The following is a 15,940-nucleotide window of genomic DNA, read 5'->3' on the forward strand; positions in this document are numbered from 1 at the left end:
GGCGGCAGAAACCTGAAGTGCGGCTTCAGCCGAACAAAACTTTATGAGTTTTTCTACGTATCTGTAGTGTGTCGTGACCATATGTCAATGAATGGAGCTACAGTGATTTTATGAAATCGCTTCAATCATTTGTAATAGCCCTGTACACTTACTGAACAACATGACTAGCAAATGACTGACGAAAATGCTCCAACAAGGCCATAAAAATATATAATCATAAAGTCAAGAGATTTTTTAAAGAACTCTTAATGGCTTAGTGATTATCTTCTTGTATACCTGCATGAACATTCCTGACAACTTCAGTATACAATATTTAGGATATAGGCCATTCCCTCTCACAACAATTGAAGTTCACTATTATTTGCGAATTTTGTCTACCCACTGATGGTTCTTTGTTCAGGGAAGAAAGATTAAGTCAGAACAGATGACCGAAGAAATGGTCACTGACGTTCATTATGATGAGGTCAGTGATGTACATTACAATGATTTGTGATTTTGGATGCTAAATGGTGAGTCACTAGCTCCCTCATTTTGAGTCAGTGAACTTGGAGATTGTTCTGCAGAAGATGAGGTACGCGAGCATACTACACACTGTATCACAGACACAGTCCCTTTGACTGTTCAGAGATGTCATTAAACCCATCCAAAGATGTAAATAACCATGCATGAGCAGCACCTATTAGACAGAGCGGGTCCAACAGCCGATCAGTTCCAGTCATTCCACCACGAAGGAGGTACACAGCTCGCATTGTGTCTAGTTCAGCCATGTCTAGATGGTGAATACTGTGGTTCAATCACGTCCCCTTTCTTACTTTGTGCCAGGAAGGGTTCTCAAGGAAGTGTCCAGGCGTGTCGGAGTGAACCAAAGCGATGCTGTTCAGACACGGAGGAAATACAGAGAGACAGGAACTGACGATGATATCCCTCGCTCAGGCTTCCCAAGGGCTACACTCTGCAGTGGATGGCTGCTACCTACAGATTATGGCTCGGAGCTACCCTGACAGTAACGCCACTATGTTGAATAATGCTTTTCGTGCAGCTACAGGACGTCGCATTATGACTCAAACTGTGAGCAATAGGCTGCATGATGCGCAGCTTCACTCCCGACATCCATGGCGAGGTCCATCTTTGCAACCACGACACCATGCAGGGCGGTACAGATGGGCCCAACAACATGCCAAATGGACCACTCAGGATTGGCATCACGTTCTCTTCACCGATGAGTGTCACATATGCCTTCAACCAGACAATCGTCGGAGACATGTTTGGAGGCAACCCGGTCAGGCTGAACACGTTAGACACACTGTCCACCGAGTGCAGCAAGGTGGAGGTTCCCTGCTGTTTTGGGGTGGCATTATGTGGGGCCGACATGCGCCACTGGTGGTCATGGAAGGCGCCGTAACAGCTGTACGATACGTGAATGCCATCCTCCGACCTATAGTGCAACCGTATCAGCAGCACACTGGCGAGGCATTCGTCTCCATGAACAACAATTCGCACCCCCATCATGCACATCTTGTGAATGACTTTCTTCAGGATAAGGACATTGTTCGACTAGAGCGGCCAGCATGTCCTCCAGAAATGAACCCTACCGAACATAACTGGGATGGATGGAAAAGGGCGCTTAAGGGCGACGTGATACACCAACCGCTCTGAGGGATCTATACCGAATCACCATTGAGGAGTGGGACACTCTGGACCAACAGTGCCTTGATGAACTTGTGGATGATACACCACGACGAATACAGGCATGCATCAATGCAAGATGAGGTGCTACTAGGTATTAGAGGTATGGTGTGTACAGCAGTCTGGACCACCACCTTTGAAGGTCTCGCTGTATAGTGGTACAACATGCAATGTGTGGTTTTCATGAGCAATGAAAAGGGCGGAAATGATGATTATGTTGATCTCTATTCCAATTTTCTGTACAGGTTCTGCAACTCTCAGAACCGAGGTGATGTAAAACTTTTTTTAATGTGTGTAGTTACAGCCACAACACTGGTCACTGTGATGGGAAACCACTGAGGATGGTAGCAAAGGAAGTAGAGAAGAGGCAACTAATCTTGCAAACTTGAATATGACTCTTCAGAAACGTGGTTACAGAAGAAATGAATATTCTTACAGATGTGGAGAAACAAATTTATGAGAATGGATGGAAGGAAGATTAAGATGAACCATCCTGTGAACAGCACGGTCATTAGGGATGGAGCATAAGTGCTGATTACAAAATTATGGGACGGGGGGAGGGGGGGGGGGGGGGGAGAATTGGCTCAGGAAGTATCCTGGTATTTCCCTGGAGCAATTTAGGGAAATTGTGGAAAACCTAAATCTGGGTGTCTGGATGTGGATTTGAACTGTCATGCTCACTAATGTGAATTCAATGTGCTGCAAGGTATCCTGTTATAGTTCAAATAATACAGTGAACAGTACTTTTCTTTCCTTTAAGTCCTAACATCTCATTTTCCTGTTTACCAAACAAAACGGGTAATCTGCTATTAATTTTGAGGACAAGGGTCGAACAAAGAAGATTTGAAGCCTCTCGAGCCATACCTTACACATTGATGATGATGTTGACGACGATGGGGATCCGGGAACAAGTGTGAGATCTTCCCATGACTGTGACATCTGCATTGCTGAATGTATTTCACGCTCATGGGCTGCCTCACGGTCAAGACATTCTTCTTGTCGTAACTGGCTGACACGTGGAGTCAAGCGAGGACCTTGTAAGGCGCCGCTCTGCAATTCAATAAACAATTAGTAGTAGTTGTCCATTCAAGTTCTGTTGGCACACAAAATTTTCAGAGATACTGACATGAAATTATACACCGATTAATTCAATGAACATGGTTTTGCATCTCTACTTTCAAGTTATCCATGAAAATTGGATAGGGTTAAATGTTTGCCTATTCATTTAAAAATCATTTAACTATTTGCAAAAGCAGTGTGTTTTACTCATACTGTTGAGTTCCTGTATAACTATGACTGAACACTTTCCATTCTGCAAAAATGAAGTAAATTATTTACAGATTTCTCTGTGGTTTTTGTTGAGGTTTACAATTTTTGAAGCATTTTTCTACAGCAGTTAGAAAAGTTAATAGCAGCAATTTCTTTACTTGATTTTTATACAATTTACAGCATAAAAAACACTATTCCATCCAATAAGAAGTATTCACTAATGACTTACTGTATCAGTCGTAACTTATACAATGTAAATATGAGGTTCCACATAAGCACTGTATTATTTATTCCCTTCTCTAAGAAAAATTCAAACACTAGTTTCTGCACATACATAAATTTCCTTAGGAAAAAACTACTTACATCTCTGCAACATCTGGCACTATTGATACTGTAACCATGAAACAGATCTGTAAGGCACACTATGTAGACATGAATGTCCCACTAATGTTGAAAGCAATATACTAACCAATGATTCAGTTTGACAGCAGCAGTCCAAAATCGGTAAACAATGGCAGTTTGAGGAAATAGGTAGCAATACAGCCATAACAGGTGCCAGTAACTGATTAGTTAGCAAGTAATAATCAACCAGATGCAGTACTCATGAAAGATTGACCTACACAAAATATACTCTTGTAAACAAACAAGAAACAGCACCTGCACTCAACTAAAAGGCAACTAAAGTGATGTTTTTGCTTTGTATATGCATCTGACAGATCATAAGAGATTTGTAAATAGCCTGATGTCCGGCTACTGCCACTGAGGCTCCAGGTACTCTCCCATTTATAAAGTGCATAGAGAGCACCACCATTTGTCACGTGATGACGACGGTATGCCTATCTTTAGAAGGTGTCATCATTCTCGATTAAGAGTAATTGACTGTCATTTTGCTGGCGCAACGTCGACATCCATATTTTGTCAAACTTTGAAACTTCCTCTTTTCTATTAAAATTATTATGGTGTTTGTGAATCTCTATTGCTCCTCTCTACATGCACACACGATAATGGGATGTTTGTGCTAGAGTGCTTGTCTCGTTTATACATCGACCATGGCCTCTCAGCCCGGAAGTTTCAACTGAAGACAACATCGGCCATGAAAGCTTACATTGTATGATTAAACGCCTCTATAGGGAGGAAATGTCAGTTTTGGTCGGCAACTGGAGGGACTGCGCAAGAAAAAGCACAGCAACTGTGTACGCTTACTTTCCTGCTACACTGCCGGGACACTGCGACAGTGCCGAAGTTTCTGAAGGCGAGGAGAATGTTTCACTCGGCGCAAGCGAACCTTATTTACAACCGCATGCTACAGGAACGAATTCACCAGATGCGGCGAGAACTAGCAGCAACTAGCAGTAAGCTGTTATATCTCCATTTATATATCAGTAACATAATGCAGTGTTATGAATGGAATAAGGTGGACCGTCTAACGTTTAGGACCATGGAGCTCAGTGCAGAAATGGCAACTAATAGGCAGAAGAGGAAATTTGATGGTCTACAGAATGGTAGAAGTGAAACATCAGTTGTTGGCAAATCACGAACTGTGGTTAACATGTCTGGGAGAGAATTAACAAAAGAGGAAAATTCAGTTCTATCAAAAGGAAGCAACTTTGCAGTCACGCCACTACAGGTTCCCACAGAGGACATTATAGCGAATGTGGAGGCAGGAATCCATTTGTTATCATAGCATTCCGTGGATGAAATCAGGACTGAAACAGCCAGGATATTACGCCAAGTGAAACCACCTACCAGCAATTTGTCTCAAGTGGAAAGGAGGTCACTGAGGGAGATCAATGCGGATAAGAGCATTATTGTACTTGCAGCTGATAAAGGAAATGCTACAGTTTTGCTGAACACTGAAGATTATCACAAGAAGATTAGTGACCTTTTGGATCCCACTATGTATAAAAAGCTTCATATGGATCCTACAACCAAAATTTTGAGAAATACCAATCAACTGATAAAACAATCTTCTCTTTCTTCGGATGATAAAAAACAACTCCACAAAATGGAATCTTATCCACCCAGACTATATGGACTTCCAAAGGTACATAAACCACAGGTCCCAATGAGACCGATTGTGAGTGCTATAGGATCTCCAACACAAGAGGTGGCCAGATATCTCGCCTGCTTACTGCAACCATACAATGGGAGAACGGACAGTTACATTAAAAACTCTGTGCATTTTATTGAAAAACTGAGGGAGATTAACGTCAGCCCAAGTGATATTCTTGTGAGCTTCAATGTAGTGTCATTGTTTACCATGGTGCCTGTAAACGAAGCTATTTCATACATAGCAGATATTTTTCCAACTGACATAGTGGCTTTATTTAAACACGGCCTGATGACAACTTATTTCCAGTACAACAACGAGTTTTACGAACAGATAGATGGGGTGGCGATGGGAAGCCCTCTCATTCCAGCTGTTGCTAATTTATTTATGGAGATCTTCTAACAGCGAGCACTGCAGACTGCTAGTAAATAGCCAGCTAAATGGTACCGCTATGTTGATGAGACATTTGTAGTGTGGACTCATGGTGAAGAAGAGCTGCGCGTCTTCTTGGTGCATCTGAACAGTATTGACCCGAAGGTACAGTTTACGATGGAGAAAGAGAGCAATGTTCAACTCAGTTTCCTGGATGTGTCGGTAATTAAACAGGTGGATGGGACGCTGGGCCACAAGGTATATAGAAAGAACACTCACACGGATGAATACCTCCACAGGGAATCAAACCATCATCCTAGGCAAAAAAGAGGTGTCACGAAAACCTTGGTGGACAGAGCCAACAAAATCTGCGAGACGGCTTACTTGCAAGATGAATTAAATCACTTACAGTCAGCTTTCATGAAAAACGGATATACCAGCAAGGAAATTGATCGAGCCCTCCATCAATGAAGAAAAGAAGCCAGAAGTGAAGAGCAACAATGATCACCTACTGGAAAAGTTTACCTACCATTCATTAATAAAGTCACAGACCGTATCAACAAAGGTCTGGCCAGGTATGGGATCAAAACAATCTTCAGACCCACCAAGAAGATTAAGAATATTTAAGAACTGCAAAAGATGCCCGACACCCCCTAGCAACACATGGGGTATACAAAATTCCATGCAGTTGTGGACAAGTACATATTGGAACAACGAAAAGAAGTGTAAACACCCGCTTAGCCAAACATAAAAGAAACTGTGGCTTAGGACACATCAAAAATCGGCCATAGCTGAGCATGTTTTTCGAGATGGGAACCATGAAATTAAACTTAATGAGACAAGCATTCTAGCATGAACATCCCATTATCATGCACGCATGTATAGAGAAGCAACAGAGATTCACAAACACCATAATAATTTTAATAGAAAAGAGGAAGTTTTATTAAAGTTGGACAAAATATGGATGTCGACGTTGCGCCAGCAGAATGACAATCTATTACTCTTAATTGAGAATGATGACGCCTTCCAAGGATAGGCATATTGTCAGCATCACGTGACGAATGGTGGTGCCCTCTATAAATGCAAGAGTACCTGGAGCCTCAGTGGCATTAGCCGGACGACCTCAGAAGATGTCTGCCGCAGATGGAAATTTTATACATTGCCACGGCCTCTGAGCCTGGAAGTTTCAACTGAAGAGAACTCTTGTGTAGTTTTTTTTCCCTGTACTTCTGAAGACGACAATATGTCATGTACAGGCAACTCATTTAGGTGTAAAATGTAATGGTTAATTACAATGAGTAAATATAATCAGGCTGCTGAGAATGTCTATACCTATACTTTGTTTTTTGCTCAAAGGCAGCTCGCAGAATCACACATGAAACATTTAGCATATGATTCACTGTCCACATCCCCCCCCCCCTCCCCCTTTTGTCAATGGTATACTGGGTTTAAATATATGCGTTGTGCTGCCCAAAATAAATCGTGTGGCATGGTCACTGGCAGTGAAGAATAGTTGGGTCCGGCGTTCTTGTAGAACTACACATATGTAGGCCTAGCGCCTCAGTGTTAACTCGATCTGAAGGCTGGCTTTAGTCTGTCAATGGATATTGTGACTAAAGATCCATTGTTATCAAATGTTTTGTCATGGTGTACCAATACTGTGTATGCATAATTGTATGGAGGTTGGACAGGTTTTCTAATAATACCATGCCCAACAAAAATGTGTTTGCATGACAATCACAGGAAACAAATGGTTGTTGAGCAGAATTTTCTTTGGAAATCACAGGACAACACTTATGGATCAGTGAAGATTTTACACAAAATCCAAGTCTTCAATAATACTGTTTGACATGTCTGTAACAAAGTCTCCTGAAAATCAACTTGTCTGGCCATACATTGTTGCACTGAGATCTTCTTCGAAGGCTGTTGAGAGGCTTAGTAGGCAACAATTAGGCTGTCAGTCCAATGCTCTGTAGCATGGGATCTAAATGAAGCCTTTAACTGCCGATGAAGTTGTTCCATAAGACCATTAGGAGTGGCGTAGTTGGCACAGGTTCAAACATGACTTATACCTAGCAGTGCAGATAGTGCTTTAAACAGAGACGACTAACTGGTTGCCCTGATCAGTAGCGAAATGACGAGGAACACTGATTATCGATAGTAAATTGTGCAATGAAGTCCAGACACTGTAAATGGCATGTTGATGCCTTGTCTGGCTTCTGACAGGAAGCAAACAAGTGACTTAGTGTCTGTGAGAAGTGTAAAATGTCTACCTTCAATCATGCACTTAAACTTTCTGACAGAGGTATTTGCTGCATAGAGCTCCTAACATACATTGATCAATTTGCTTGTGAAAGTGAAAATTTCTGTTTTGCACACATTGTTGTAACATGGCTCCGACTGCAGCTGATGGAAAGTCTACCATAACCGCCAGATGTTATTCAGGAAGAGGATGAGCTAATAATGCAGTTGCAGCTTCCACTTTGGCCAAGGATATATTAATTTCTTTTTATTAGTCTATTGTAGCATACCTCCAGGTTTAGGCAGACATTTTAGCATTTTACTGAGAGTGCTAGCAACACGGCAAGATTGCACACAAAAGTCTCCAAAGTTTGTTAAAGCCAAGAAATGATGTAATTCTTGCATTGCACTGGGTTGGGAATACTGAGAAATAGCTTCCACTCTGTCTTGACATAGCAGGGGTCCTTGTGTACAGGAAGGGTACCACTACATTTTTTTTTTTTTTTTTTTTTTTTTGCAGATTTATCACTAAATCATGTTCTTGTAGCATAATGAATATTTGCTGCACATGTGCTAGATGCTCTGTCTCACAAAGTGTCATTAAAAGCAGATCATCAAAGTAGATTTAACAGAACTCCAAGTCTCTGTATACTTCATCCATGAAGTGCTGGAAAGTCTGAGTGGCACTGCACTGTCTGAATGAAATCGCACAAATTCATAAAATTCGAATTGAGTGCAAGCAGCAGTTTTGGGTATATCCTCCCACACTACTGGTATCTGATAAAAAGCATGGATGAGGTCAATTGTAGAGAAGACAGTCTTATGATGAATGTACATAACAAAGTCTTCGACATGTGGCACAAGATAACAATTAGGTACTATTCTGACTTTAAGCTGATGACAGTCCCCACCTGAGTGCCAGCCGTTATTCTTCTCACTAATTATTTGGAGTGCAGAGGCCCAGCTAATATTTGAAGAGTGACAGATCCCTTGTGTTAAAATAAAAGAGAACTCTTGCTTTGAGGTCTTTAGTTTCTCTGGATGCAGACAACAAGCCAATGTGTGAATATCACTGGAGGATGACTCACCTGTAATCAGTTTCATGCCAGCATTTTTGGCATGGCATAGATGCCTGTGACTAAACAACTATGTTGTAGACTCAACTAGGAATTGAATTTGAAGATGCAGGAGGAGACTGTAGACTGTAAAAAGATAAGGGATTCGCTCCAACATCAGGTACAGCACATCAACAACAATGAATTTCCATATGAATTCAAGCAAAAATTTGAAATTTAGTTGTAAGTCGATGCAGCCATTAAGTCTCGACGGTAACCCATTTGCAGTATACAGGTGATTGCCATCAGTATTCTGCCATGGAAGAAGGGTAAACCAAGAGATCAGCACTTGTGTCAATGAGAAATTACCGTTTATTAGAGCCTTCAGTTGATCACTGTCCTCTCTGAAATCAGTCGCGTCACTCATGATTCCAGAGGCACTTCCCTTGTCAACTCTGCTGAGCTTCAGCTCAAAATTTTTTGTGATACCAGGAGAAATTCTCCTTGGTGGATAAATGATTGTCCCTGCTGGAACAGAATTGCTGCTGCAATGCACATGTGGAGCACCATGTTTATAGGACGACAACTTGCTCTGACACTTCAGATACTGTTTGCAGTGCTTCCAAAGAAGTCTGTTTTGACAGAGACAGTTGCACCACTTGTTGAGGGATACATATCTCCTACTCAGTCAGCAATTTGAGTGAGAGTGCCATTTCCGTAGCCATTTGCTCATTACGTGAAGCCACCAAGCACTTATTATTAGTAAGTATTTTTTGCGCATTTGCAGCTAACCACAATAGCCAAATACTCTGCGGAATATCATTGTTAACTGAATTGCCTGCCAACATGTGAAGATGATGAAGTAGTTGAGTTTGTGTGCAGTTGCAGAGTTCTTCAGTGCAAAGCAATTTTTCAAGTCACTTAGCTTTGAGTAGGACAAACACGTGTTTCATAGAGGTGTATTTTTATTTTTCAGCGCTTGGCGGCAAAGCTAGGAATCTAATATTTCCGTAGCCATTTGCTCATTACGTGAAGCCACCAAGCACTTATTATTGGTTTCCAGCAATGGTGATGTGAGCCAAAACAAATTGGCTCTCAAGTTGGGCAAATCACAGTACTCGATCATCTGACAACAACGGCAGAAGTTTCACCGAAATGATTACGGATCACATCTGCCACTGTTAAGTCAGCACTTTTCATGGTAAGCACTGATTAAAAAAATGCAGTTGCTTACAAGTGATTCTGCACGGGAAGATTGACGCAAAAATTTACATGAGATGCATTTTATCGTTCTGGCGCACAGTTAAATTTTTCCAGCCTGTGATGTGATCGTTCTGGCGCAATTTAGATACTCGGGGTCACCTTACATTGTGTCAAAGTGCAATTCACCTAAACACACAACATAACAGTTAATTACAATGAGTAATCTTAAGTGTTCTTACCTCAGAGGTAGCACAGAGAATCAAAGTGGTTACATTGCACGCATGAAATATTTAGCAGACAATTCATGGTTCATGTGATTTCCAATACATGGATTGCTAGTTGGTTCTTGGAATACATGTAAAATGCCATGTCTCATGAACTGTTATGAAACTCTAAGAAAACTGGGCTATTCATCAATACAGTCCAAAGATAAGAATAAACTTACTTTCTCCATTCCTTTCACTCACCAGACAAATCTTTTGGCATCATTTTTTGTAGTCAAGTTCCTTATGTTCAATTCTTCAGTTAAAGTGTTTTGAGCACTTTCTCTACTGAAACGCAAAATTTCAGCAGCACCACAGACACTAAATCTTCTTTCTTTCTTCTCAGACTTTTGCAACATTCTCCTAGATAGTGTATAAGGCTAACCGTCTGTTAAATTCCACACAGTCCTTGTCCTCAGAATATCTTTCATGCCATTCAGAGACATGAGTGATTATTTTTAGCAGCATCTGACAGTTAAAAAAGTCTCTGTTTCACAGAAGGGTTTGTATTTATTCACTTTTGTACATAACACTTTATGGTAGAGTGTAAGGACATATCTAAAGTCAACTGCTCAGCCATTATCACTGGACTCCACTCTTATATTCCTCTTCTCAGATTTATCATCACAGGTTGCAGTCCTATCTTTGAGCCTGATGCAAGAATTTCCCAATAAACTCTGCCACCACTTCCTACTGCAGTTGTGGTAAGAGTGTTATAGACAAAAATGAATGCCAAACTAGTTGTTTACAAACTGACTGCAAAATGGTGCTGGGCCATTTAGTTGTGGAACATGTAGCTGGTACAGCATTGCTCCTCTTACCATGTAGTTACATGATCTATGTCAACTGGATCCCTCTTTCTTACATCAGTTCCTCTGAAATGTGTGGCTGGAAGTTGTTCTTCCATAACATCCTCTAACTTCCCCTATTACTTGTTCCCTCAAACCTCTCCCAATCTAATGACTTCCATTTTTGTCTGCCCTGTTTCCACTTTCCAGCTCACTTCTCTACAACCTTTGTTATTTATGTTTTTTCTGTTTTATTCTATTTTTCACTTTTGTCATTTATCACTTCCACTTTTCTTACCCCATTACTTGCTCTTTTTTCATCCCCCCCCCCCTCTCGTGTTCCCAGTCTCATCACTTCCTCCCAAATTAGCTTAAAACCACTATGTCAATGTTTCTGATGTCCCCCATCATCATCCATATCACTTCCTCCCTGAAACAGTCCACAAATAAAACACGAATGCCCCCATGTTCGGTTCTGTGAGGTGAAAATTGTTTCTTCATATCATTGTGTTAGTTTTTTAGTGTCCGTAACTGTGAACATTCCTCTAATAGTTATGTAAATTTATATGCAAAATGTGATTATCTCTGTAATTTCTATTACACTAAATAATTCCCAAACAGTTGGGCATTTAAGTCTAGCACGAGAGAGAAAATGGCACAATTATTTGGTGTACGGCAAATGAAACCAAAATATATGAAATGTTCACTCTAGGTGTGTGCATTACGCAAAATGAATCTTCCTAATACTAAATATCTCAGTACCAAATCCAGAAAACAAAAATAATCTCCATCAGACACAAAACAATTACTTCAGCAATCCGATATATTTTCCAAATATTTATTTTTTGTATCACCAAATAGTCTGCATTGCTGGTGCACCCATAAAATACTTACACTCATGTTATGTACTGGACTGAAACTTGCGCTGAAACGACGTGTCCTGGGCTGGCCCGCTGAAAATATGCTGCCAAATGGGCCAGAATCCCTATTAAACACAAAGAGAGAAAAGTTTGATTAATGCTCACAAAATGGTCCAATTTACTTTTTTGAAGCAACAAGAAATAGTTAACCTGGAAGCTGTAGAACACGAGCAGTGGAAGAAAGTAATCATTAAAGACCCCTTTATTGTGTGAAAGAGTATTAAGTATTTACAGCTCTTCTGTCCTAACATATTTAGTGAGTTTGCAATTTGTTAACTTGTCCTCATTTCTAACTACATGCAAAGCACCCAGCAACCTTACCAGAGCTCTGTAAAACTGTTGTTGCATAATTTCTAATTAGTTGGTATAAGTATCAGACTTAGCCAGTTTTAAATATGCTGATAGAAGAAACTTTCATTACCAGTACTAGCAAGGGGGAAGGAGGAGAAATTTTGTATGCGTTGACTGACAAAGTGTCTTGGGGAATCAGGGCATGTGACTATTGGTGAACTGCCCGATGGTGGGCGTATTAAACTCGTTAACTCTCTAGGATGCCTTATTTTCTGGTTAATGAGATAAGTAGCTGTTTGGTTTGACTTTAAAAAATGTTAAGTTTTCGTGGCTTTGTCTTGAAGTAATTTCATGTTTGTTAGTTCTATCAATAATGAAATGATCAGTCCCTTAAGTTGACTCTGCATTTACTTTCCAATGATCACAAACTAAATAATGAAGTATATTACTGATTTTTCATATCAGTGTGTAGGCTACTGTTATTTCCACAGGATAATAGGAAAATGAAAAGATATAAAGTGATAGATAAATATAAATACAGTAGATTATGTAAGAGGGGTAAATAATAAAACGTGTCACAACCGAACAAATCAATAAGGAATTCCAACTGGTAGAAAAGCGTAGGATAGCAAAAACATGAATGGACAGGTTAGAAATGTATGTCACCTAAGAGGGACTCATTATCAATATGCTAGTGATTTCTGTGTTCAAGTAAAAAGTACATCCTGAAAATAAGAATTACATAATGGAAAAGAAAAATTTTTTCTCATGAGCATGATAAGGCCATCAGAGACTGTGTGTAACCTCAAGACAGAAATGAAAATCTGCCATATCCTCTTCAAAGGAACCACCCCTGGCACTTGCCTTAAGTAGTTACAGAAACCACAGAAAATCTGAATCTGAACTGGCAATGGTTGTACAGCTTTGCTTCGTGGCTTCTAGGCATGACTGGACAAGTGGGGAGGGAGTAAGAGATGTATAGATGCATATATTCTTTTAATCTAGTATGCTTACCACTATCTGCTGGCAGCATTAAAAAGAGTCTCTAGAACAGAAACTAATCAGCAGTTGGAGATAAATGTGATTAAAAGATGTGTTGTTGTAGCCTTCTTCACTTGCTTTCCATCATTTGTTATGTTAACATTACCTTGTGCTCTTTCAGTCAAATTGCAATCCATTTGCTTATGGCTCATTATTTACCACAGAAGCAGCAATCAAATGACATGAATAAAAACTATTCTAGTTATCAATACATAAAACTACATCTGGATTATGTTAATAGACTAATACAACAGAGAAACTGTACTTCATAAAGGTGTATTAATTATAGTAACAAAAACTAGTGCGCAAAACCGAAAGTCATTTGATATAGAGCCAATGAAGTTCACAGATTGTCTCGTAGATTAAGAGTTCTAGAAACAACCTTATTTAACTGGGTGAGCAGAGGGAGAGTGGTTGGAAGACGCTGAAATAGTCATTTAAAAACTACTTCTAAAATAAAAGCACAAAGATGTTGGACCTAATTGGGTTTCATAAAATATAATTTAACAATTGAAAAGTGTACATTCTAATAATCAAATGCCTGCACAAATTACATGAAAATGGCACAACAAATGTATCTGTAGCAGAAATTAGACAAAATAAGCACTATACAGCTCAAGAGAAATATTCAATACTAGTTATCGGCTTTGATCTGTGACATACTATTAATGACTAATGTGTATGTATCTTCACAGTTTAGTCATTAGTTAATGAAGCCAAGGAATATGAAAACTAAAAACTGGGTTGCTGTGACAAACTGATCTTTAACTTAGCCCAGAGTCTAGGTAATGTTAGAAGGTAACTGTCATTACGGAAGCCAACAAATGTGAAAGCAAAAAAACTTGGTTATGGTGACAGACTGATCTGTAGTCCGTTTGAAAAAACGATGCCACTAATATCACGTTATAATTGCCACACTGTTTATGATATTTGTTGGATGTTTCCTGCGTCACTGGACAAAGATCACAACTAGGAACGAATAAATCTCATTATCCAAGCCATACTACGCAGTGAACTTTGAATTATAAATACTTAAAAATACACAGGGTGACAAAAATAAAAAAAAAAATAAATAAATAAAATAAAATAAAAAACACGTGGCTGAAACCCTGGCATTTAGTAATAACAATTACTTGTTTGCGAAAAACACAGTTCAAGAACTCACATTTTCAACATCAGAGCTCACATTACCATTCTATATTAGATCAAATTGTACACAGAACACAAAGTATATGACCACTAATGTAACATCAAATCAAAACAACTGTGTTAGGAGACTTACTTCTGCCCTTTCATAACTTCTGATGAGAACCAGGGAAATACGGAAGCGTCCGATCCCGCCCGTTTGCTTTGACCCATGACGTCACAAATATGGCGGAAACAAAAACACACACACACACACACACACACACACACACACACACACACACACACACACTTTCCACAAGAAGCCTAATGACACTAATGGGACAAACGCGGGAAACGGGGTGTTTTGGGTGGGGGGCAAACTAAATATAAACAAATTTAGACGCCTTGCGTAGCTACAACGTGTAAGTGAAGACAGCCATGCATGAATACCCACCCACCTCCCCAGGGGTCATAACCCCTGCAACCCGTAGAAGATGAAGATGCTTCAGTAGCTGATTAGTGTTTTTTGTCTTTTTTTAAAAAAAAATCTCACGGGATAGAACGAACAGATCAGAAAGATAAATATAATAAACTAAAACAGAAATTGGAGGAAACAGATAATTAAAATAAGTAATAAGTGTTTTTAAATTTAAAAAAAAAATCTCACGAGATAGAACGAACAGATCAGAAAAGTAAATAAAATAAGATAAAACAGAACTGGAGACAGCCACACTCAAACCAAACTCCGCGCCATCATGACGTCACACACGACAACACCCTTACGTCACGGGTCAAAGCCGACGCGTGGGATCGGACGCTTCTGTCGACCCAGAACCAGTTCGAAATTAAGCAATTATAGGCTTCAGTCTTCTGAGAAAATAGTGAGCAATGGTAGTTTTATTTTACTGCGAGTAATCATTTCAATACTATTTGGTCCAAATAAAATTATAGGAAGCAATATACTATAAAGAAAGTCTGAAAATAAAATGAGTCTATCAAAGTTTGCGTTCACAAAGCTTGATGGGTAGTAGCTGTCTGACTGTCTAAAGACTTGGACAATAACCATGAAACACTGAATTTGCATACAAATATACAAATCTATTTTAGGTTTGTGAAAATGCAGGTAATGTCATGATTTAGAGTTCTTTACGCGATTGAAGGCAACAGAATACCACCTGCAACTATGCTGTACCTAATATGACACAATTTTCTTCGAACAAATGTTCGTGGTTAATGACCACTTAATTTTTCAATCTTTTCAGCAAGCTCATTCTGTCATGAAAGATGCCTTGTTGTTCGCATCACATTCTGAGGAGTAAAATATTTTACCAGTCACTAATACATTTGTAAGGCTAAACCAACACTTAAAGACTGAAACTTCCTGAAAAATTAAAATATTGTGTCACAGTAGAAAATGGAATATAGCACCTTGCCTTCTGCAAGCAATACCCAAACCGAATGAATTATCCATGTATGAAGAGACACTCGCGCTCAGATCGAGTCCTGGTCCACTATACAGTTTTAATGTTGCAAATTCTAAAAACAGTTCACATTCTTTGTACTGAGAAAGCTGGAATGGAGGATAGATTTTCTTACTATTTATTTCATAAATTATTATGGTTATTTTCAATTT

The 15,940-nt window shown here is 39.5% G+C and overlaps 1 protein-coding gene across 2 annotated transcripts in view; it reads right to left on the reverse strand.

Moving 5' to 3' along the window:
* LOC126236490 (P2R1A-PPP2R2A-interacting phosphatase regulator 1) overlaps positions 1-15,940 on the reverse strand; it is a 56,467-nt gene that overhangs the window by 36,327 nt on the left and 4,200 nt on the right. For both annotated transcript variants that reach the window (XM_049945843.1, XM_049945842.1), the window contains exons 2-3: positions 11,822-11,912; positions 2,551-2,736 (exon numbers count right to left, since the gene is read on the reverse strand). In XM_049945843.1, coding sequence (XP_049801800.1) covers positions 2,551-2,736; positions 11,822-11,912 — 277 coding nt within the window. The remainder of the gene's footprint in view (positions 1-2,550; positions 2,737-11,821; positions 11,913-15,940) is intronic.

The sequence above is a fragment of the Schistocerca nitens genome, chromosome 2 (genome assembly GCF_023898315.1).
Source record: "Schistocerca nitens isolate TAMUIC-IGC-003100 chromosome 2, iqSchNite1.1, whole genome shotgun sequence".
Classification (NCBI taxonomy): domain Eukaryota; kingdom Metazoa; phylum Arthropoda; class Insecta; order Orthoptera; family Acrididae; genus Schistocerca; species Schistocerca nitens.